The sequence below is a fragment of the Bos mutus genome, chromosome 2 (genome assembly GCF_027580195.1).
Source record: "Bos mutus isolate GX-2022 chromosome 2, NWIPB_WYAK_1.1, whole genome shotgun sequence".
Classification (NCBI taxonomy): Eukaryota; Metazoa; Chordata; class Mammalia; order Artiodactyla; family Bovidae; genus Bos; species Bos mutus.
Window position 1 is genome coordinate 116,590,674 of NC_091618.1, and position 25,549 is coordinate 116,616,222.

The 25,549-nt window shown below is 34.6% G+C and overlaps 1 protein-coding gene across 2 annotated transcripts in view; it reads left to right on the forward strand.

The window, feature by feature from the left end:
* AGPS (alkylglycerone phosphate synthase) overlaps positions 1–25,549 on the forward strand; it is a 127,216-nt gene that overhangs the window by 75,629 nt on the left and 26,038 nt on the right. For both annotated transcript variants that reach the window (XM_070358865.1, XM_070358864.1), the window contains 5 exons: positions 5,696–5,747; positions 12,244–12,320; positions 14,132–14,244; positions 20,578–20,647; positions 21,487–21,548. In XM_070358865.1, coding sequence (XP_070214966.1) covers positions 5,696–5,747; positions 12,244–12,320; positions 14,132–14,244; positions 20,578–20,647; positions 21,487–21,548 — 374 coding nt within the window. The remainder of the gene's footprint in view (positions 1–5,695; positions 5,748–12,243; positions 12,321–14,131; positions 14,245–20,577; positions 20,648–21,486; positions 21,549–25,549) is intronic.

Here is a 25,549-nt window from a genome sequence, read left to right on the forward strand (position 1 = left end):
GGTGTCAGTTCTGATACATTAGTCAGAGGAAGAAATAATTTTGTCTACATTTTAAGCTTTTATACCTAGGAATTTGTATTTAAGAGAATTCTCTTCTTTATATATCCTTGTTTGAACTTATAAAAATTAACGTATTGATTATGTGCATGCAAAGTCACTTCAGTCGTATCTGACTATGTGACCCGTGGACTGTAGCCTGCCAGGCTCCTCTGTCCATGGGATTCTCCAGGCAAGAATACTGGAGTGGATTGCCATTTCCTTTTCCAGGGGATCTTCCCAATATATTATTTAAATTAATATTAATTATTTTATTGTGAGTTTTTCTGTGAGAGAGTATGCTTTTAACTTTATTTCTAACACAGTACAGTTGATATTATGTAAATTAAACAGACATAGTTCCTGTCTTGTAATAGTCACCAAAGGTAAAATTTTCTGTATTTGATAAAATTTTCTGTACTTAAATGTTTCTATAACTGTGTTCAAGGGGTTTGGTATTGAAGCATTAACTTCTGAAATAGTGTGGATTAGCAGACTATCTCCAGAATAGTTTTAAGGCTCAGGAACTTGGGCCATTCTAGAGTCTATACTGGGCTTCCCTGGTGGCTCAGAGGTTAAAGCATCTGCCTGCAATGCAGGAGACCTGGGTTCGATCCCTGGGTCGGGAAGATCCCTGGAGAAGGAAATGGCAACCCACTCCACTATTCTTGCCTGGAGAATCCCATGGACGGAGGAGCCTGGAGGGCTACAGTCCACGGGGTCCCAAAGAGTGGGACATGACTGAGCGACTTCACGTTCACTTTCAGAATCTATACTGAACGTTTGATTTACTCCTTGGAGGAAAAAACCTTTTCGGTTCAAAGGATTCATTTTTTAACCTTGATACCAGTGCTTTATTTTATAGTTTATGAAGTTAGAAGAAATCATGTAGACAAATGAAACTTGTTAATACTGAATTTCTTTAGCTGGTAACTAGTAAACTAAGATACCTCTTCTAACAGAATGTCTCATCTGAAGTGCAAGTTCTGTTTTTCCTTGTGACAAGGAAGAAATACGACTTAGTTCCTTGAAAACAAAATTTGCAGAAAACTTTTGATGTATTTCTTACAGGGACTATTTTTCAGAAAAAATGGTTAGATTGAGAAAGAGATTGCTTTTTAAGTTGTCGGGAATTCTGTTAAATAAGATTAGAGTGGTTGTTTTTTTTTTTTATTTTTCAAGTTATATATTCAAGTAAATTCCTGGTTGTAGCATCATTAAAGGGAAGAAGTTGCCAGCAACTGGACTTAGTGAATCTTATACCCATGCTTTGAAGTCAGGTTATTTATTTCTTCTTTGCTTAGATACAACAAAGATATGGATATTTCTTTGTTAGTCCATACTGGGTTTCCTGTATCTTTTTAGACTATTTACTAAGGATAAAGTACAGATCAGGTGTCATACACATGAGTTTGAGCAAACTCCGGGAGATAGTGAAGGACAGGGAAGCCTGGTATGCTGCATGCAGTCTGTGGGGTCACAAAGAGTTGGACTCGACTTAGGTACTGAACAACAACAGGTGTCATGAGAGATTTTAGTCAGAGCGCATTTATCATAATAAGAATGAAATCAGTTTATTTCATTAATTCCACTTAAAGTAAGCCGTTTTTGTTTGAGTGTTCCTTAAGTGCCCTGAATGTATCATTTACCCAACATTAAAGTTACTTGGGGAAAATATTCCCTCTCAGGTTAGTTCTGATCACCTACCACCAGGGGTCACTTTAACTCAAGGACCCCTTTTCTTCTTGCCTTGTCTATGGAATATTCTAGCAGAGTGTAATTGAATAGCATGAGTATGAACTTAGACCTCAAATTCTCAAAATCATCGGAATTTATGATGTCTTTAACTATTAAAGGAGATGTTTTGAGTTTTTCTTAACTTACCAAAGTAGTTGTATAGCAATTGAAACATAATCCAGTCTTAACTATAGATATAGTAACTCAGCTTGCATGTTGTTCTTTAAGAATAGTAATACTGTTTTGCTCTTTTGATTACAAGCACTTCTATTTAATTAGGATGTCATGATTTAAAATGTTTTGATTTAAAATTCTAAGAAACTTTTCCTCCTTTGTAGTTTTAGAATGCTGAATAGTGATTTACAAATTATCAATTGCCAGAGAATCTAAAGTAGTCTTGCTATGTTTTAATCTGAGTGTCTTTGCTTATGAGAATTTACTTGTGACAATAACTGAAAAACTCTATTCACTGACTTTTTAAAAAAATGTGCCACTGTTAAAACATGAGATTTAATAAAGCTATTGGTTTGATTTTGATAACTAAAAAAAAAAAAAAACTTGAAATTGAATTTAGTATTTATCATTCAAAAAGCTTTCTTTAGCTTTTTATTCTTTTGGATAGTATTAGTCTGCAACCATTCACTTTGCTTCAGTATGAATAGGAACCGTGGATGACTGACTAGTTTATATGACTCAGCTGTCAAGTTAAAATCATGTTTAGGATAATTGAATATCAGTTGCTATATGTAGCAAGTACCCTGAAACAAGTTTTGTGCTATTTTTTTTCAACTTTTTAATTTGAAAATTTTAAGCATACAGAAACTTTGAAAGAATTTCAAAGTTGCAGTGACCACCTGTATATTCATCTAATATATACAAAAAATACTAACTCTTTGCTCTGTTTTATATACTTGTGTATTTTTCCCTGACCATTTGAAATTAAGTTGCATTATGACATTTGGCTTCTGAATACTTTAGCATATGTCTTCTGAAAATAAAGGTGTTCTTATGTCATGTCTAGGAAGATCAGCAATAATTTTTTCCTTGTATTTTTTATTAATTTTTAAATCTCTATATAAATTTTAAAGATTGCTTTCCATTATAGCTCTTACAAAGCATTGGCTATATTCCCATGTTATACATCCAATGCGTCCTTGAACCTATCTTACGCAGTAGTTTGTGCCTCCCACTTCTCCACCTCTGTTTCACCTCCTCCCAGCTGATAACCACTAATTTGTTCTCTATTATGAGTCCAGAAGTAATTTCTTAATCCCATCTAGTGTTATTCTATAATCAATTATTCCAGTTGTCCCCAAAATGTATTTTGTGGTTAGTCTTTTCAAACTAAGATTTCATCAAGGCCTACATATCATATTTTAGTTGTTTGAGATTGAATTCCACTAGTTTACTATAAATGTAATATATTAATCCTTTTTTCATTTTCCGATATATGTGTGCCTATGTGGGGTGTTTTCATTATTAACACCTGCTATAAATACAGATGGAATAGAATCTGGGTGGCAGTAAGAGGTAGAACTTACAGGTCATTGGTAGGAGTTTAAAAGTTTTCTTTTTTTTAATAAAACTGAGTTCTTTCTTACATTTTACTGGTGTGCTTAAGCCTAAACATATAAATATGTATGTTAAGTGATATTCTGTTTCTTTTATGAAGAAAAGAAATTTTGTCTCCTCAGGTTTTGTATGTTTTATTCAAAGTTGATGTGCCTGTTTTAATAAAAACATTTCAGGAAAATTGATTTTCCTTCAGTAGTTTGGAAACTGGTAATGTTTTTAGAAGCACTAACTCAACTACAAAGATACCTTTATACCAAGATTTGAAAGTACTCAGATTGTAGATTTTTATTTTATAAATATTATACTTTATCAATACTACAAAATAGCAAATAAGTGGGTTTTCATGTAATTTTTCTTTCAAATATGACTTTAAAGCTCTGCGTGAAAGTGTGTTTACCTGTTATGTTTTATTGTTTGAGGCTATGTGGTTTATTTGAAATATTATTCATCTAGCAGTCAGAATATCTTGGTCCTAGTTCTACCTTACTCTTTTACAATCATCTAACCTCAGGCAAGTCTTTAATCCCTTTGGTTCTTATGTTCTCATCTGTAAAATGGCGGTAATATGAGTTCTGCTACTTTGACAAGGTTATTTCTTGTTTCTTATATCAAATAAAGACATGAAAGTGGCTTGTACACAATAGGATTCTATAAAATGTAAGGCAATAGGTTATTGTTATGCTAAGTATATAAAATTACCTGGTATTGTTCGTTAGATTTGGCAGTGACTTTTTAAAAATATAGATTATATTATCCCTTTACTATCAAGGGCGAGTAAATAAATTATGCGTGCGTGCATGCTCAGTCGTGTCCAACTCTTTGCAACCCATGGACTGTAGATTGCCAGGCTCCTCAGTCCATTGGATTTTCCAGGCAAGAATACTGGAGTTGGTTGCCATTTCCTCCTCCAGGAGATTTTCCCAACCCAGGGATCAAATCTGCATCTCCTGTTTCTCCTGCATTGCTGGCAAATTCTTTACTGCTTAAGCCATAGGGGAAGTCTCGTGCATTGGTAGGCAGATTCTTCACCATCTGAGCCACCAGGGAAGTCCAATTAAATTATACAATGTCCAAAATAAGAACCTAACCATTTTGTTGTGTAAAATAAAATATATATTATGAATGGTTTTATAAAATTAAGTATTTGTTCAGTTAAAAGCACATAATCGCAAAAATGTTATAGCACAGTTAAGGTATAAAAGTTTTGTTCTTTCGAATGATTCTCATAAATTTTAACATTGTGTTAATACAAATTTATTGATAAATGTTATTCAGGAGATAAATGTTTAAAAACTCTGTCAGTCAAAATTTTGTAGTCTGAAAGCAGCTTCATTTAAAAAAATTTTTAGAATGTGTCTGTATTTGTTTGTCTGCACTGGGTCTTAGATGTGGCATGCAGGATCTAGTTCCCTGACCAGGGATCAAACCCAGGCCCCAGGCATTGGGAGCATTGAGTCTTAGCCGGTGGACTACCAGGGAAGTCCCTGAAAGCAGCTTCTTGGTGGGAGTTTAACCATATTAAAAAGTTCCATAGAATATAAAAATCAAGTTTAGAGTGAAGCTCACTTTAGTTCTCTGGGAAAACTGTAGCTAATTTAAACCTTGTTAGTGTTTGTATGATAGCGTAGCATCACAGAATTTATATGAATATTTCCTTTTGTCATTTCTCTTTCCTGCAGCTTTCACTGTGTGTCTAGACTAACATAACACTGGTGTAGATATCTTAGATACATAATATTATGCTTCAGATTTTGTTGCTGTTTTCATCCAGGTAACCTTGAAAGAATTCTGGACATTGAGAGTTTTTCTATTTAAAATGAATAGAAACAAGTCCTAGAGTTATCTATGAAGACATCACAGTTAAATTTTTAAAGTAGTTTGCCTCACATAAACACCGCCGTCTCCCTCATTTTAGCAGAGTATACGAGTCTAATGACACATTATAGTTCATAAATGGCATAATACTCTAGGCTTGATTTTAGTCCTATAAATTTTCTACTTTGTTTTAAAATAATCCACTCTGAAGCCTAATACTTGCGTTAGGTATAGCTATTTCCACAGGTCTTTGCTGAGCATTTAGCAGATGTTGCAAATAAAGATCTGGCAACATATGTATGTATGTATGCATTATATACATAGATTTCTCCTCTCCACATGTTTTATAGAAGCATTTAATGTTTTATTTGTTGTCATAAAATTATATAAAAAGTTAAGATTTTTTTCCCCATATGTATCTTTAGGAATTAAGCTCTTGATCTCAAATACAAAAAGGTGACTTTCATTTTCTAACTGTTTAGACTCTTTACCATATTAACTTTGTATCACATTTTTTTTCTCTTTAAAACAGAGATGTGCTCCTGCATCTATTCGCCTAATGGACAACGAGCAGTTTCATTTTGGTGAGTAAGGAATGGTGCTTTTAAAATCAGCACTCTAAGCCACAAAAATTTATGAAACACCAGTTATGTGCCAGAAGGAAGACTTGAGTGCAGAGCTGGAAAAATAAATGTCATAGCTCCTAGTCTTCAGGAAGCTGTCAGTCTAATGAGGACAGATAATTATATAAATGAATAAGTGCAGGAGTATTAGATGATATGAAAGACTGTACTGAATACCCTGGGGTGCAAATGAAGTAGGTGGATCCTACTTGATTTTGCATAAGATTGGGATAGAGAGCGGGGAAAGCCTTCTTGAAGGAGTCATGCTTAAACTAAATCTTAAAACGTGAATAAAAGTTTGCCTGAGACCATCTCTTCTTTCTTACCAAATTTTTCTTCACTTGTCAACTAAAAATATGGTATCATAAACCTCTGAAGTGTTTGAACTTCAGATCATTCAGTGTGAATCAAAAAGAGGCTAATGTGAGTGCGGTTACAGAAGATAAAGCCAAATGGGTAGACTAGGGCTTTGCAGGATAGATTTGGGTTTTCTCTTGTCCACAGAGGGAAATCTTTGTAGAGGGAATAGAATAAATCAGCTTTACATCTTAGAAAGCTCATTCTGTTAGCATTATGCAGAATGGATTAGAATGGTGCAAGTGTGGAGGAGGAGTTTAAAGGTTTAAAGAGGCAAATATTGAGGGCTAAACCTTGTTTAAGGCAGTGGCAATGGAGATGGAAAGTAAGGAATAGATTTTCCAAAGAACAGTTTGCCAACTGGATGTGGAATGTTAAATAAAGGGAAGCATTTAGGGCAACTCTTGATATCTGATTGATTGATTAATTGGATGCATTGAATAATAGTCTAGAAGAAGAAATGATGATTCTGGGGAAAAGACATTACAATGGGTTGTGTTTAAGGTGCCCATGGGATATTTGGGTGGAGAATTCAGTAACAGTTAACCATGTTTCTCTTTCTTCCTATTTTGCTTGAAGTCTTAAACTTTCTAACACAATTTATTATCTTACCGATTTTAGTTTTATTGCTTTTGAGTTTTTCTATATGCTGAAATTTATTTTTTTATCTAATGTAGTATATTTATAAAATTTATTTATTTATGAAATTTAGTTTGGGATTTAAGTTTATAGAATTTAAGTACCCTCAAAATAGTCCTAGAATGATTGCTCAATAATAATTACTAGAGGCTGTTAGGCAGGCTTTTGTTTGGTCTAAGAGTAGCTTAAATTTTTATTTAGCGAAGAATGATTATCATAATTATATAGAAATTGAACTAAGGAATTCAGATTGACAACATAGAAAATGTTTTAAAATCATAAGTCACAGCTTTCATTTTTTTTTTCCTTTTTTCTTTAAATTGGAGGATAATTGCTTTACAATATTGTGTTGGTTCTGCCATGTATCAACATAAGTCAGCCATGGGTATACATATGTCCCCTTTCCTAAGTCACAGCTTTCATTTCTTTAAGTAAATTTCTTTCAGAATATCTGTACTACTGATAAAAGTTTAAGATAAATGTGTCCTATAAATGATGAAATTTAATATAATAATTAAATGAAAACTAAGCCACCTGTGTGTCTGGCTTGCATTCAGAGACCTAGGTATTAAGAGAACCATGTGTCTGTCTGATTGATAAGACTGTATTATCCATTTATATGCTAGTATTGTAGTAAACTGTTTTGGACATTGACCTTAGTAAAATTAATTATGTGGGCAGATTTTATTTATAACTGAGACCTATCAGTTCAGTTCAGTTCAGTTGCTTAGTCGTGTCCAACTCTTTGCGACCCTCCCTGTCCATTACCAACTCCCGGAGTTCACTCAAACTCATGTCCATTGAGTCAATGATGCCATCCAGCCATCTCATCCTCTGTCGTCCCCTTCTCCTCCTGCCCCCAATCCCTCCCAGCATCAGAGTCTTTTCCAGTGAGTCAGCTCTTCACATGAGGTGGCCAAAGTACTGGAGTTTCAGCTTTAGCATCATTCCTTCCAAAGAACACCCAGGACTGACCTCCTTTAGAATGGACTGGTTGGATCTCTTTTCAGTCCAAGGGAATATCAAGAGTCTTCTCCAACACCACAGTTCAAAAGCATCAATTCTTCGGCGCTCAGCTTTCTTCACAGTCCAACTCTCACATCCATACATGAACACAGGAAAAACCATAGCCTTGACTAGATGGACCTTTGTTGGCAAATGTCTCTGCTTTTCAATATGCTATCTAGGTTGGTCATAACTTTCCTTCCAAGAAGTAAGCGTCTTTTAATTTCATGGCTGCAGTCACCATCTGCAGTGATTTTGGAACCCAAAAAAATAAAGTCTGACACTGTTTCCACTGTTTCCCCATCTATTTCCCATGAAGTGATGGGCCCAGATGCCATGATCTTAGTTTTCTGAATGTTGAGCTTTAAGCCAACTTTTTCACTCTCCACTTTCACTTTCATCAAGAGGCTTTTTAGTTTCTCTTCATTTTCTGCCATAAGGGTTGTGTCATCTGCATATCTGAGGTTATTGATATTTCTCCTGGCAATCTTGATTCCAGCTTGTGCTTCTTCCAGCCCAGCGTTTCTCATGATGTACTCTGTATATAAGTTAAATAAGCAGGGTGACAGTATACAGCCTTGACGTACTCCTTTTCCTATTTGGAACCAGTCTGTTGTTCCATGTCCAGTTCTAACTGTTCCTTCCTGCCCTGCATACAGGTTTCTCAAGAGGCAGGTCAGGTGGTCTGGTATTCCCATCTCTTTCAGAATTTTCCACAGTTTATTGTGATCCACACAGTCCAAGGCTTTGGTATAGTCAATAAAGCAGAAATAGATGTTTTTCTGGAACTCTCTTGCTTTTTTGATGATCCAGCAGATGTTGGCAATTTGATCTCTGGTTCCTCTGCCTTTTCTAAAACCAGCTTGAACTTCTGGAAGTTCACGGTTCACATATTGCTCAAGCTTGGCTTTGAGAATTTTGAGCATCACTTTACTAGCGTGTGAAATGAGTGCAATTGTTCGGTAGTTTGAGCACTCTTTGGCATTGCCTTTCTTTGGGATTGGAATGAAAACTGACCTTTTCCAGTCCTGTGGCCACTGCTGAGTTTTCCAAATTTGCTGGCATATTGAGCGCAGCACTTTCACAGCATCATCTTCCAGGATTTGAAATAGCTCAACTGGAATTTCCACCACCTCCACTAGCTTTGTTCGTAGTGATGCTTCCTAAGGCCCACTTGACTTCACATTCCAGGTTGTCTGGCTCTAGGTGAGTGATCTAGGCTGTGCTTTGCTGGAGCAACCATGAAGAGATACTCACGTCCAAGGTATGAGAAACCTAAGTAAGACAGTAGGTGTTGCGAGAGGCATCAGAGGGCAGACACACGAACCATAATCACAGAAAACTAGTCAATCTAATCCTACGGACCACAGCCTTGTCTAACTCAATGAAACTGAGACCTATAACAATTTTTAAAAAGTTTCAAAGCAAAGATCCTTCTGGCTGCCTGCCATCCCTGTTCCACGTTCTGGTAACTATACCTTGGAACATGCTCTAAGATTGGGTCTACCCTCTTTAGTCTTCCTCTCTAGTCTTTAGTGTGTCTCCTCTCCCTCTGCCCTTTACTTGGCCACCAGTACAGATTTGATCTTGTGTCTTTGCTGTCTATAACCTTTATGATTTCTCAGTATTCACTGAAGCCTTCCCTCCTATATATCTTGCCATGGATTCATGATCAATCAATTAAAGAATAACTCTTAGCACAGCAAGAGGTGTCCAAGACCTTGTACCAGCCATGTGACTGACTGGTCGATATTTGTACCATATTGGTTGTTAATAGAGCACAAACCTTACTATTAATTGTTAATATTTTTATTATCACCCCTTCTCCTGACCTGACTCTTAATATATTGAAATGATATGTTTTCAGTATATTGAAATGATACATATCATTAAGTACACTGAAATTATCTACAAATTTTCCCTGTGAACTAACATTTGTCACATTTAGGAGCTGTTTCTTGTTCATTTATATGTGTCCTGTATCTATCACATAACAGGCGCTTACATGTTGATTGACTTAATCATCAAATTAGCCCTGGAGGAGGAAATGGCAACCCACTCCAATATTCTTGCCTGGAGACTCTCATGGACAGAGGAGCCTGGCAGGCTGCAATCTACAGGGTCACACAGAGTCGGACATGGTTGAAGTGTCTTCACATGCACACATGCAAGCACATTGTCAAGGACTTCTCTGGTGGCTCAGATGGTAAAGAATCAGCCCGCAATGCAGGAGACCCCTGGTTTGATCCCTGGGTCAGTCTTGAGTCAGGAAGATTCCTAGAGAAGGGAATGACAACCCATTCTAGTATTCTTGCCTGGAGAATTTCATGGACAGAGGAGCCTGGTGGGCTACAGTCCATGGGGTCATAAAGAGTTAGACATGACTGAGTGACTTAACACTTTCACTAAGCACATTATCCGTAGCACACAGCCATCCCTCAAAACTGTATTTCCAATTTATAAACAATTCAATAGCTAAATATTTTGGGTATAGTCCACAAGTTACATGTAGTAGAGCTAGGGTTGAACCCAGATCTGTCTGACTCCAAAGCCCGTGACTTTTTCTAATGCTTCAGAGCACTTCTTTGAAACAGGGATTTATTGAATCCTTTAAAACTATTTAATTAACACTGTAACAATAACAAAATTCACTAATCAAAACTGTCTAGCTAGTAAATTTAGCAACTAGTTCATTTGTTTACATAAAATAAAATAGCTGGAATATATTTAGGATATAATTAATTTGATAGGCAAAATTAATATAAGTAAAAGATAATATCCTCTTAATAGTAATACTTGACCCACTTAAAAGTTAGTATCACTTTTGCTTCAAAGCTTCATGTCAATTATGCTTCAAAGCTATCATGTCAATTCATTGTTAGAGATATATGGGACTAATTCACAGTGGTGGTAACGAATAGAAGTTACGCATTTAAGTTGCAGTGTGATAAGATGAGCATATACCCTTAAGGATTATTCTATACTAGAATAGTAATGTTTGGAATCTTCATACCTTATGTAAAGGTATGTGGACCATAAGTCTTTTATGAGGAGAAGATACACATGCTCTCACATTTATGTTTATATATTTATTTCCAATTGCTGTTAAAGCAGGATAAATTTCACCTGGGACTCATTTTGTTGCTATCTTTAACTTTATCCATGCTAGAAATGGTATCTTTTAAAAGTGCTGATTATACTAGAGAATATCTCTGGTAGGTTACAACAAAAGAAAACAAAATCCCCAAACATCTTGTGATCCAGTATCTGAAAAAGATTGCTAGGTTGATCTGTATCTAATCCGCCCTTCATTTTTTGTTTTTTGCTTTGCTCAGTTACAGCATTAATATATAATTCTTAGCTTCTGGTTAAGACTTATGTTACTTGGTCTTTTATGTAATATAAATTCTTATTATAATGTATAAGAATGTAAGAAGTATTAACGGGTTCAGAATCTCACTTTAAAAAAAATAGATGAATAGGAAAACAAAGATAGCAAGTGATAGTTTTTCCTCCAGAAATCTCTCTCCACCTCTCCCTCTTTTTTCCTTCAAAAAAGATAGTTTGTTGTTTACACTTATTTTAAAAGAAGGTATCCACACTTTAAAAATAAACAGAATCCCAGAATCTTAAAGCCTTTTTTTAAAAGTAAACTTTTTAATTGGAAATAATTTTAGATTTACTAGAGGCTTTAAAATTCTTTATAAAAATTTTATGTGAATGGTATGCCAAATTTTTCTGAATTGAGCTCATAGTGCCAAGGCCAGATGCATGACTCTTAAATGTAACTGTCATGGGAGTTAAGAAGTTGCTACTTTGAAAACAATGAGAAAACAGTAAAAGACTTTCACTCGATTAAGTTCATTCCGGAGGCAACGATGTTAATTTAACAGACTCTGAGACACCATTTATGTTTTGGGGGGAATTTTAGCTCTCTGGGTGTAATTAAGGAAACAATTACTAGTTATATGCAAGAATTCTGGATGAATTAAGAATTAATTAGGAAACAACCTTAAACTTGGCATCGACTCTGTATTTGGTTCTAGTTCTGAATGGTTTCTGCATAATTTAAAAAAATGAAAGTAGCACTAGCCACTATTGGGTGTTCCTAATGAAATAAAAATTAATGAAGTGATTTTACTGTGTATAAACCATACCATTGAAAGATAAACTATGTGTAGTAGTAAGTACATGTAGTATTTGAGTTTTAAAAAACCCAAGAAGGAGTGTGGTAAACAAAAAGTTCTTTGTGACTTTTGAAGGAAATGACAAAGATAAAAGATGTAGATCTTAATACCAATGTTATATATATATCATAGAGAAATTTTAAAACCTAAAGTCATGAAAATGTTCACTTTCTTTTAGGATACTAAGTTAAAGTAGCTTCTTGCTGTTACGAAAAACATAGATAAGTTAATTTGCTATTAATTTAAAATATGAACTTTTTTCTTATTAGGTCATGCGCTTAAACCTCAGGTTTCCTCTATCTTTACATCATTTTTGGATGGATTAAAAAAGTTTTATATTACAAAGGTAAGGGTTTTTTAATGCTTAGGATATTGATTAATTTTGTTTCTTGCATTCTCTTCCTTAAACACACCTGTTATGCTTTTCCATGTTGCTGTGTGCATTTCATAATTGTTATTTTTTATGTTGTAATAAATATTTAATCAAGCAACTCAAGTGCATGTTCAATTTCAGGAAATATAAACTCTTTCTCAGATTTGAACTGCCTGAAATAACATTGCATTGAATATTTTATGCATACAGTGTTTTTTATAGTTTGAATTTTTTCCTTCATAGTAGATATCTAGAAGTGAAATAAAAGTAGCAGTTTTTTTAAACTTTTGACCAGTGGCGATGCACATGTGCCATTTTTTGGTTGCATCCTTGGACATGTGGAATTTTTTCTTTTGTTTTAAGTTTAGTAAATCCAGGGGGAAGATAGTACTTTATTTTAGTTGCTGTTTCTTGAAACTCCAGTGAAACTGACCATTTCCCTGTATTTCCTAGACATAATTTCTTTTGTGAATTAGTTGAATGCGGTTATTTTGCTAGGGGTAGCAGATTTGTGGAGTTTTTGTTTGTTTAAGGGGGGGATGGCTTAGTGCTTTGCTGTGTGTCTTTTGAATAATGAAATTATTAGATGCCTTTTTCATAAATGTTATAAGTAGTTTTTCCAGTCGGATGACTTCTTTTTAATAAGGTTTCTTTTTATTTTTTGGTACAAAATTTTCTAATTTTTATCTTTCCTGTGATTGTTTAATCACTCTTAAACTTAGAAAAAGCCTGCCTTCCTCCAGAACTACGATAAAGGCCATTTCCTTCTCTCTCTCACATTTTTATATTAGGAATTTTAAGAAATATTATCTTTATTACTGTTTGAATTTATTTCAGTTTTATGGTATGAGATGACTAAATTAACCTTCATCTCCTGCTCCCCCCTGATTGTTAACTAGTTGTTATAACATCATTAAATAACCTATCCCTCCTTTTCTTATGTTGATTTGCCATGTCTAAGACATTTTATTACATACTTATCTAAGAAAATGACATTCTAATGTATTAGATTCTTTTTAATGAGTTTTTGTTCTTGAAAAATTAAGGGAATTTAATTTTGTAGATCTAATTTTCCCTCTTATTTTTCAGAATTTTCCTTGTTATCACCATTATCTACCTGTTCATAATCCTAGAAAAACTTTAGAAACTCTTCATCATTTTAGAAAGCTTATTGATATTTTTTATTAAAATTGCAACAGCAGCAGTTTGTATATTAATTTGAGCAAGAACTGACTGATTTATAATTCTTAGTTTATGTGCTTGGGAATGTATGTTTTCCTAACAAAGTTATGTATTTCCTGTTAAGATTATTCTTAGATACGTTGTATTTTTAATTGAAGATGTAAGATTTCCTTTGAAAATACTATTTAGAAAGAAGTTATTGGTGGTATTTAAGGATGCTGTTGGTTTTTTACTTCCCTGCCACCAAACGTCCTCAATATAATGATACTAATTATGTTCTTTCATTTTGGTAGTTTTATTTGATTCTTTGGTACATTTATAATTCTTGCAAGTTATTTCTTGTATTTCCTTACCAATATATCATTGTAATTGACACCTCAGCATACTTTGAAATGAAGCAGTTTTCCATAGTACTGTTCTATTGTAATAACCTAAACAGGTACATTAAGCATTCTTTTTGATTGACGTATAAAATTCCAAAGCTCAAATTTTAAAGAGCTGGTATGTTTGAGCTGAGATCAAAAGAAAAAAAGAGCAAAATGTATTTTGATTTATTGTTTTGTAGGCTTAAACTTATCAGTAATAATAATATTCTTTTGTAGTTTAAAGGATTTGATCCAAATCAGCTAAGTGTCGCTACATTACTGTTTGAGGGGGACCGTGAGAAGGTTCTTCAGCATGAAAAGCAAGTGTATGACATCGCTGCGAAATTTGGGTATGGCTTTAAGTTCATAATGCCAAGAGAAAGTTAAACTGAAATTCTGGTGTCTCCAAGCAATTGTTAATGTACTCTTTTAAATATTAAATTTGTGTTCATAAATGACAGTCAACTTAAAATGTTGTGTTGGTTTGTAGGAAGCTAAATTGGTATGTTGCTCTTACTATTCTAATGATATACATGACATAGTGAATCTTTTATTGTATTTTCTCATTAATGATAATTTTATAACTGTTTGTTGTGCTAAGTGAAGTAGAAAAAAGCTCAGTCATGTTGCTATTTAGTGGTAATAGTATATGTATAAAACATGCTATGTTTTTAAAAGGAAATTGTGTTTAATCAAAACTGTTTGATAAATTATCTGTACTCCACCCCCTGTCACTTACTGTTTTGTGCTAGTATAAAGAAACAGAAAACATTTCACATTTATAACCAACTGAATAATGATTGGGTGGTTTCTGTCTGTCTGTTTGATGGATTATAAGATTGATGGATGAGAACTATAGTGAAAATGCCATTTATCAGGACTACATTTCCTTCCTTTCATTTTTAAGTACATAATAAACTGACAGTTTTCTGGATACCAGTCTTTTTTTTTTTCCTTCCTAATTTCAGAGGTTAAAATATATCATATACATTATCTTTAATCTGGGTTCTATGTAAATATTTACTTTTATTTCCCCTCCCCCTTTTTTTTGCTCTTCTTTATGAGAACAAATGAACACTTAATTTGGAGCCATGTGTCTTAGAATGCTCTGCTTTTATGTGCTTTCCTCATATATAATATTCAGTCCTTTGTCTTTAGGGTTTTCTGAACTTAGTATTAAAGTGTAGTATTCTTAGAGAGAAGAAGATCTCGGGCTTAATTTTTAGTTTACCTTTGAATTGTGCTTGATTATTGCAAAATAATCTTTCAGTTTTATTTTTGCCCTCTTCTAAAATTGGCTAGTGGAATTATACTTTTTTTAGTAAAAGCTAAAATTCATTAATCTTTCACTGTTTCTTCTCCTTAGTACTTTTTGGGAACTATTGATGTTTTAACCAAATTAGTTAAAAGTACTATAAAAATTTATTTAATGATTGGATGGCTTAGATATCAGGTTAACTCTGAAATTTTTTGAAATGTACATGTACATATTTTTTAGTTTCCAAGTTATGTGGAGTACGTATGCAATTTGATTTGAAAACTTTTTTCTTAAAACCCATGTTATTAGTGAGAAACAATTAAGGAGATTCAAATGAAAACCTGATCACTGTAAGGTTAAATTTGCTTACGTTAATCTTGCTACTTCCCACCCCCACCTCTGTGCACACACACCGAAATTGCACTTTATAGACTATAATTATAATCTCAGTACGGAGTAACCAGCAAATCATTACTAGTTACGTGGCACATATCCTGTTATACTGGGTACAGGATGGTGACAAAAGACCTTTTTGTCCTAATGCACACATAATTTTTATATTATGTCTCTTGGGGCATCACCATTAATGCCTGGTATATATTAGATGCTTGATTAAATATTTGCTGAAAGGATTAATGAAACCAGAATATTTTCCCCTGGCATCTTCTGCTTTTTTTATGCCTGATTACTATGTCACCCTTAAAACAGTGTGTTTTAATCTTCAGGTATTTATCTAAACCGTTTTGTCAGTTTTATTTAATTTGAGCTGTCAGCTGTGGTGAACTGGCTTTTCATGTAATGCCAGTTTTGTTTTTCTCATATAACATCAGCCATTTACAGCTTAACAGTAAGAGTGAATCTTAAGATGATTCAGCTCTCTTTATATACTGATAGTGAGACCCAGCAGAGAAGGCAGTGGCACCCCACTCCAGTTCTCTTGCCTGGAAAATCCCATGGATGGAGGAGCCTGGTGGGCTGCTGTCTATGGGGTCACACAGAGTTGGACACAGCTGAAGCAACTTAGCAGCAGCAGCAGCAGCAGCAGTGAGACCCAGAACTACTGATTTAATTGCAGCAATTTGTTTATACTAAAAAGAATTTGTATCAAATTCATCCATTAAAAATAGATTATAGTAAATGAGATATCTATTTAAAGCAATGGTAAAGGGAGTGTAGTTTTTTTGTTACTGTTATTTGTGACTTCTTAATTATGTTTTGTAATTAGTTTTGTAGTATACTTTCATCTGGTGCCCTTCATTTAGATGAAGAAGTCTGTATTGAATAACTCCGTGCTATATCTAGGCAGATGACTTAGGGCTCTTTTGATTTTTTGATACTTACATCTTCATGTGGTTTTCTAGTAGAAGTCCTGGTTTTTCCCTAGTTTTCTCTAGGCACTAGTTCTTTGTTTCAGCCACTGAAGATTCAAGCATATTTTTATTTAAGATGCTACCCTGCCAACTCCTATTCCTTAATCATTTCTCCTACATGATTAGCTGAAGGAAAGCATCACTAAGTTTCTCTCTAATGAAGTTTTCATAAGTTAGTTTAGCTTACATATTTTGTTTTGAATTAGGGCATTGTTAATCTGTACTTTGTTTTCTGTTCTTTTGTTTCATCCTCTGTTTCTACCACAGTTGAGAACTTTTTTGTGTATTATCTTAGCAGTTTAACTTTTTGCTTTCCACTCCCACCCAAACACTGTTAAATACCTTTGAACACATATGATCCAACAGAATATAATAGCAAATGTTGAATAATCGTACTCTGGTTGTTTATCTATGTTTGCTGGTAACATATTTTAAATTCTATAAAAACTAAGCAGAATAAACATTGCCTGTCACCAACCGTGACAGATGTGTTGACATATAGCATAGAACTTAAGGTAATATATTACTATTTTTAAAGGGTTATACTTAAAGTGTGACTTTTAAAGTGCTTAAGTTGTTTGACGTAATTTAACGTGAGTGATTAGGTTCACCAGATGGCTCTTTTATGTAAAAAAATTGTCTCACTCCTCTTTCAGTAGTCTTCCTAGTCCTTCATGAAACAGCGTTAAATTTGTTTAAGACCCTTGTTAATTGATATTTAAAATTTCTGGTAGAGGGGTAAGAAGTAGGGGATGGATAACATAAGGCAGTTGAAATTAAGTATAGTTTTTTGAAATGGCTGCAAAAGTGGCAAGTTACAAGCATTTAATCTAAGCCCTACTATGGTTTACATATTGTATCTTAAATAATTCTGGCTGGTAAGATACTTTATCTTAAAGTAATTCTGAAAGCCTTTAAAAAAAAATAGAGCTTCCAAAAAGCTAAATTTGTAGGGAAACCTGTTATTCAGAAAAGCAAAGCCAGAGCAGCTTTTCTTTGCAGAGGTTTATGAATTTAGGATGGACATCTAGTTTTTTCCTATTTTAGATTAAAAAAAAAAAAAAGCATATTTCTGTACTTTGTTGTACTAGATTCCAAGTGAAACAGGTTCTTTTTTCCCTTTGTCAGATTTAGAAGAGGATCTAAAGAAAAATAGCTTTGACCTGGGACTGCAAAGTTGAACTCTTTCTCATCTTGATATATATGGATGCTATATTTTATATCAGTAGGCCAGATATTAAAATGATAGACAGGTCTGCTAAATGTTTATACCTGTTACTTCTCACCAAGTACATACTCAGAATGCAGCTTCTCAAAGATTCCCAGCAATGATCTCTTGCACCCTTTCTTAGTCTTCACTCTCCTTTACGTGAACTGTGTTTCCTCTATCAATAGGGTTTTTCCTCTCTTGGAGTCAGTGTCTGACTCCAGTTCATATCTACCTGAGGTATGGGTTCGTCTGTTTTTTTTTTTTTTTTTAATTTGTCATGATTTTATTAAATGTATATACATTTTGAATATTGTTTATCCTGTTATTTTTCCCACAGTTTTGATAACTTCATGATATATGCTTATTGTTTAAAAAGTGAACAGAGAAAATTGCAGAGAAAAAGTAATAATCACTTAAAAATCTTCTCTTTAACGGCCACCGTCATTATCATTTCAGTGAGTGAATTTCCAAGGAGCACTTAATCTTTCTCTTTGCCAGTGATTTTTGTTGTCGAAACTATCATGTAGTAAGTTTACAGATGTACTGGTATCTACTTCTGTATTTCTTTTGATCCTGGTTACATATGCTGCACTGTTCAAGTGTTGTTGCTCAGTCAAGTCCAGCTCTTTGTGACTCCATAGACTGTAGCCTGCCAGGCTCCTCCCTCCGTGGGGTTTTCCAGCCAAGAGTACTGGAGTTGGTTGCCATTTCCTTCTCTGGGTTCATCTGTTTTTTTCCAAGCACTTGCCACAGCAATTTTCTGACTAGTTTCCTTTTTGTTTTGGAACTTTATTTGACTCCCTACCCCCACCTCATATCCATACGCATCCAACCCAGAACTGTCTTCTGTTTCTCCTTACTTTTCAATCTCAGCTGCTTGATGTAAATTGTTTTCCTTGCTCATTAACATTCTACTAACAAACACCTCCCCTTCGTTTCTTTATACCCTGTTCCCATGTAGTTCTAGATTGGAGGTGTTCCTATTAAGTCTTTACTATTTCTTCTGGATGATACTAATTTATGTGTATCCAACTATAATACTGGCATATCTGATCATAGGCAATATGTCCTAGCTTACAAGTGTCTTACAGTATTTCCTCAGGAGATGTGGGTTTGATCCCTAGGTCCGAAAGATCTCTTGGAGGCATATGTGCTTAATCACTCAGTCGTGTCGGACTCTTTATGAACCCATGGACTGTAGCCCTCCAGGTTCCTCTGTCCATGGGATTCTCCAGGCAAGAATGCTGGAGTGGGTTGCCATTTCCTTCTCCAGGGGATCTTCCTGACCCAGGGATTGAACCCGGGTCTCCTACATTGCAGGCAGATTCTTTACCATCTGAGTTACCATGGAGGCCCTTTTGCCTGGAGAATCCCATAGACAGAGGAGCCAGGCAGGCTACAGTCCATAGGATCACTAAGAGTCAGACTTGACTGAAGTAACTTAGCATGCATGCACACATGCACGTTTGTATAGAACAAAGGTACATATGCATTGTATTATTTACTTACTGCCTACTGCCAACTTCAGGCAAAACATTGAGGGGAAGAAAGGAAGAAAGGAAGGCATTAATTGAATTCATAAGAGAAATGAGAAGAGGCTCAAAACCTGAGTCTTAAGCAATACCTCGGTTAAGGGCTCAGCATCCTGAGACCAAGAAGGTGCAGCTAGTGTATTGAGAGTGGAAGTCGCTTCAGTTGCGTCTGACTCTTGGCGACCCCATGGACTGTAGCCCTCCAGGCTCCTCTGTCCATGGAATTCTCCAGGCAAGAATACTGGAATGGGTAGCCATTCCTTCTCCAGGGGATCTTCCCAACCCAGGGATCGAACCCAGGTTTCCTACCTTGCAGGTGGATTCTTGATCATCTGAGCCATCAGGGAATCTCCTAGTGTATTGAGAAGAGAGACATGAAAGTTAACCCTCAGTCATGGCCCAAGAAAGCCACAAGAAAAGATATTTTTCCTGTTCATTTTTATTGAGGGATTTTTAGTGGGTGCTTGGAGAGTTTGGAGTAAGTTTTGTTTAGTTGACTGAAACTACTTAAATTTTAATTTCTGCTTAATGGTAGAAAAAAGCAAAATCAAAGACTCTGTATTGAAGGTAGTAGAAATCAGTCTTTCCTAGTCTTTTAAAATTAGAATGACTTTAACATTTTACTTGGACTGAAATATACATTATATGGGATTAATTCTAACTGATCACCAAATACATCCGCTATGTATAAAATTACTTTCCAGTTGAAATGGATATGTTCATACTATTGCTCTTGTACCTATCTGTATGATGCTTCATAAATTTAATGTATCTGTATGTTTTGTCTGTCTTTTAAATGATAAGTCCCATAAAGTAAACACCATGTCTAATATTCCAGATGCTATATGCTCAAGTATTCAAGAAACTTCTTGGTGTTAGAAGATAGTAGTCATTCATTGCAAATCTTTATATATGAATAAGACTATAATACATGAATATACAGATTAGAATATGAGTTAAATAGTATTTTAAGTATCTTGTCCTTGTGAAGATTATTTAAGCTTATTTCTCATGGCTGAGTCTCTGTTCTTTTTACAGTCTGAATAGAATTGGTTGAGTTTATATCACTCAGGTTTACTAGTTTGGTGGCTATAAAAGTTTAAAATTAATTACCAAACTGAATATTAAAAATTCTTTTGTCCAAGCCTGTTCTCTTGATAGCACATTTATACCTTTATGATAAATGAGATTGAAATTAAAATGAGATGTAATGTAATATGTGTTAACCTTATAAGCAGTTATCTTGAGGTATTGATCAGTTTGGCTAGTAATATTTATTTTGAATAGTTCATGTGAAATATATTTAATTACAGGGGATTGGCAGCTGGGGAAGATAATGGACAGAGAGGTTATTTGTTGACCTATGTCATTGCATACATTCGAGTAAGTTATCTCATATTTCTCTTGTCTTTTTATGTTGCAAACAATACATTTTCTTATTTTAAGTGAATAAAATTTTCTTTATTTTCTTAAATTTTAACCTATTGTAACTTAACATGAGTCTGTGATTTTTCTACTTTATAAAGTTTTCTTTCATACCTTTGCACTTCTGTGGTGGCTTATGACTCTTTACAGTTTTGATATTAGAACAGAATTGTACTCTGGGTAAAAAATTTAGTATTATAAGTTACTTATTATATAAGCAATATATTTTATATGCTATAAAACATATTTTCCTAGCTGAGATGGGTCCAGATGTTTTATCTATTTAGTCACTACAAAGAGAAACACTCTATTCTTGAGTTTATTTTTAAAGAAAAGTTGATTTGAAGAAGATATCTTTTCCTTTCTCTAGTCCCCTCTGCCCGTGACTTCCCTATCTCCCTGCTCCATTGATCCTAATGATCACTTTTTGGTATTGGTCAATTTGCTGTTTATTTAGGCACTAAAATCTATCCTGCTGGTGTTCTCTGTGTACACACAGGCAGTTCCTGGGTAGAGACTGCATTCATTAGAGAAATATTTGAGTACCTACCATGTTTAGGCACTCCACCTGGTGCCAAAGGCACAGAGGAAAACAAGACAAAGTTTCTGTCCTCCTGGAGGTTGTATCTTGGACTTGGGACCACTTTCCCATACTTTTTTGATGTAGATTGTAAAGAGTCCAGAAGGTTAAATTAGAAACACGAAGTACTTACTAACAATGAACAAGAAATACTACTGATATTATGGACTTCTGCATCTTTTATAATTCCTTGATTTTTGTGTGTGTGTCTTAACAGGATTTGGGTTTGGAATACTATATATTAGGAGAATCTTTTGAGACTTCTGCTCCTTGGGACAGGTAAAATGAAACAAAATGCCTGATATTATTAAAATATGCTGTACAAGTTGCTAGACTAATTTATCTTTGTGTGTGAATATGTAAACTTCTAAAATTTTGTAAAGAAGCATTGAAAAAAGGTAATCACTTTTATTTAAATTAGTATCTTCATCAGAATGTCATATTTGCAAGCCATTTAAAAAATTTTAGATTTGCTCATGCCCCGTAGAAGGACAGTATTACTGAAATTTAAATTTTAAAGAATTTTATTGAACACTAAATGTCATTGTGTGGTTTGACTTAGCTTTGATTTAAATTCTTAAATGGTTAATATGCTTAAATGTTCTCTAGAAAGTCTCCCCAAAATACAGCCTCCTATTGTAACATATCATTTAGCTTTTGATATTTGTATGTGTACTATTAAGCAAGATCTTAACTGGAATTTAAGTGATTTCTGAAAGAAATCCAATTTTAAGAAACTGTAATTTCTGTTTTAAAATTACATACATGAATACATACAAATATTGGTTAGGGAAATATAATAAATGCTGATTAGGAAATGTGAAATGGCTTTATTAAAAATAGACCTATGAGTTAACTCATTCAGTAAATAGGAAATTCTTAAAATTGTCAGTACATTTTTATTCTAGGTACATTTTACTTTTTCTTTATAAAATTTACTATTTTAAATCTGTAATAAAGCATATAAGATCCAACAGATCCCACTGAACACACCTGTTAGGAGTTACCTACCTTAACATTTTTGTTCGACCTTAACCTCATTTTTTTTCCTCCCCCAGAAAACTTTTTACTTTTCTACATTGTCTTCATCTACTATGAGTTTTGACTTCAGTGTATTGATGCTAATACTCCATGCACCATAAGATAGTAATCAAATTTAGAGTATCAGTCTGTTAAATTCATAGCATTCAGTTTTGGATGCTAAATATTAATAGGGGGAATAAATCTTATAAATAAAAAGAATTATCACCTCATCCACATCTGACACTTTTGAACAGCAGATATAGTTTAGGAGCTGTTCATAGTTGTCTCAGAGACCACTTTAGTCTTTAATACTTTTCCTTACTGGGGAAAATGGGTTAGTGTAGTATTACTTCTTCAGTATTATGAATTTCCTTGTCATCAGTTCCTGCTAACTGATGATTTCCCTTTTGTCTTTAAACTCTTCCAACTGTGGAAACTGATCATGCACTCTCTCTTCATTTTTCTTTATCCTTTGCTTGTATATTCTGACATATTTTTTCAACTCACTGACTATTATCTGTTTTATACAGGGCTACATACTTGATTAGTTTTCATTTAAAACAATGTCTTCAGCTAAAGTATTAATAAATAAAACTAAGGGAAAACAGCTGTATTCCTGACTTAAAATTTACTTGTTACCATTTAGTAACTTACTTTCTCTTAAACCTTTAGCTAGGTAGAGACCATATTTAGCAGCAAACCGTGGGATTGGGGTCTTCAACCCTCCCTCACACATTATTAGATTGCTTGGCCTTTTTGTGCATAAATCTCTTAAGAGATTATGGGTCTTACTAGTTTTTATGCGTTCCTCTGTTGCCTTAGCACAGTGACTGCACCTGTTAGGTGCTCAGTGTGTATTCTGTATAAAGTCCTGTGAATGAACTCTGGAACAGTGTAAGAATGTAGCCTATAAAAATAGCTGCTTAAGAGATCCAAGTTGGAGATTAGAAGATTTTAGAGATACCAGCTTGAGATTTGTGATTAAAACCAAAGGAGAAGATACAATTTCAGGCAAATGAATGAAAGAAAAAAGAAGGCCTGAGAAAGAACTCCAGGGAACCCCAGCATTGAAGGGATACAAACAAAGATTCATTTAAGTCATCCAAATAAGAGTTAACAAAGGAAATTAAGGATTACAGTCTAGAAGATCTGGAGGAAAACTACTGCTGTGAGAGGAGCCAAGGGAAATTTTGTTCAATGAAGAAATGGTCAGTAGTGTTAAATTAGCTAATAAGGTCAGGTAAGAATTTAAAGGCAATGCCAAAGAATGCTCAGACTACCGCACAATTGCAGTCATCTCACAGGCTAGTAAAGTAATGTTCAAAATTCTCCAAGCCAGGCTTCAGCAATATGTGAACCGTGAACTTCCAGATGTTCAAGCTGGTTTTAGAAAAGTCAGAGGAACCAGAGACCAAATTGCCAACATCTGCTGGATCATGGAAAAAGCAGGAGAGTTCCAGAAAAACATCTATTTCTGCTTTATTGACTATACCAAAGCCTTGGACTGTGTGGATCACAAGAAACTGTGGAAAATTCTGAAAGAGATGGGAATACCAGATCACCTGACCTGCCTCTTGAGAAATTTGTACGCAGGTCAGGAAGCAACAGTTAGAACTAGACATGGAACAACAGATGGGGTCCAAATAGGAAAAGGAGTACGTCAAGGCTGTATATTGTCACCCTGCTTATTTAACTTTTATGCAGAGTACATCATGAGAAATGGTGGGCTGGAAGAAGCACAAGCTGGAATCAAGATTGCCGGGAGAAATATCAATAATGTCAGATATGCAGATGACACCACCCTTATGGCAGAAAGTGAAGAGGAACTAAAAAGCCTCTTGATGAAGGTGAAAGAGGAGAGTGAAAACATTGGCTTAAAGCTCAACATTCAGAAAACGAAGGTCATGGCATCTGGTCCCATCACTTCATGGGAAATAGATGGAGAAACAGTGGAAACAGTGTCAGACTTTATTTTTGGGGGCTCCAAAATCACTGCAGATGGTGATTGCAGCCATGAAATTAAAAGATGCTTACTCCTTGGAAGGAAAGTTATGACCAACCTAGATCGCATATTGAAAAGCAGAGACATTACTTTGCCAACAAAGGTCCATCTAGTCAAGACTATGGTTTTTCCAGTGGTCATGTATGGACGTAAGAGTTGGACTGTGAAGAAAGCTGAGCACCGAAGAATTGATGCTTTTGAATTGTGGTGTTGGAGAAGACTTTTGAGAGTCCCTTGGACTGCAAGGAGATCCAACTAGTCCATTCTAAAGGAGATCAGCCCTGGGATTTCTTTGGAAGGAATGATGCTAAAGCTGAAACTCCAGTACTTTGGCCACCTCATGCAAAGAGTTGACTCATTGGAAAAAGACTCTGATGCTGGGAGGGATTGGGGGCAAGAGGAGAAGGGGACGCCAGAGGATGAGATGGCTGGATGGCATCACCAACTCGATGGACGTGAGTCTGAGTGAACTCTGGGAGATGGTGATGGACAGGGAGGCCTGGCGTGCTGCGATTCATGGGGTCGAAAGAGTTGGACATGACTGAGCAACAGCACTGAACTGAACTGAAGAATTTAAAAGTATACACAGTTATGTTTACCTCATATATAGTGATTGGTCCAAATGGACTGTATTGACCTTTGCATGAGCTTTGTGAGAATTATACAAATAATTTCTAGAAAGTATCTCATTCAAGTAGTACATAAATTCCATTTTCTAGAGTCATAATAAAGAACTTATTAGCTTTATAAATTTGTAATGCACATTAACTCCTAAAGATACTAAGGTTAAGCAGGTTTTATTTATCTGCCTTAAGCTCTCACAGAATAAAGCAGAATTTAACTTCAATATTGTTTTGTAAAGTCAGAATTTATAGAATTTTTAGATACTATATTTATAAAATTGACATGCTAATAAAACACTACAACCTTTTTCATATTTATATTTTATTTGTTCTTTGTTCTTATTGGAAATAAAGGTAACTTTTGGTCATCTTTTATGTTCTAAAGACCAAGGTTTAAAACACAGAATTATCATCAATATGTAGCCATAATATTTATTGGAGAATAAAATGCCTTATGCATACTTTGAGTCTTATTTTCCAGATGAAACAAAATATATGGTTATAAAAATATGTTACAACTCACATTAAAAAATTGATTAATATTGTTAAATATTGCCAGTCTTCCCTCCCCTTTAAGAACTTGCCTTGCTTTTCTGTTTTCATTGACTTATAATATTAAATAATCTGGCATA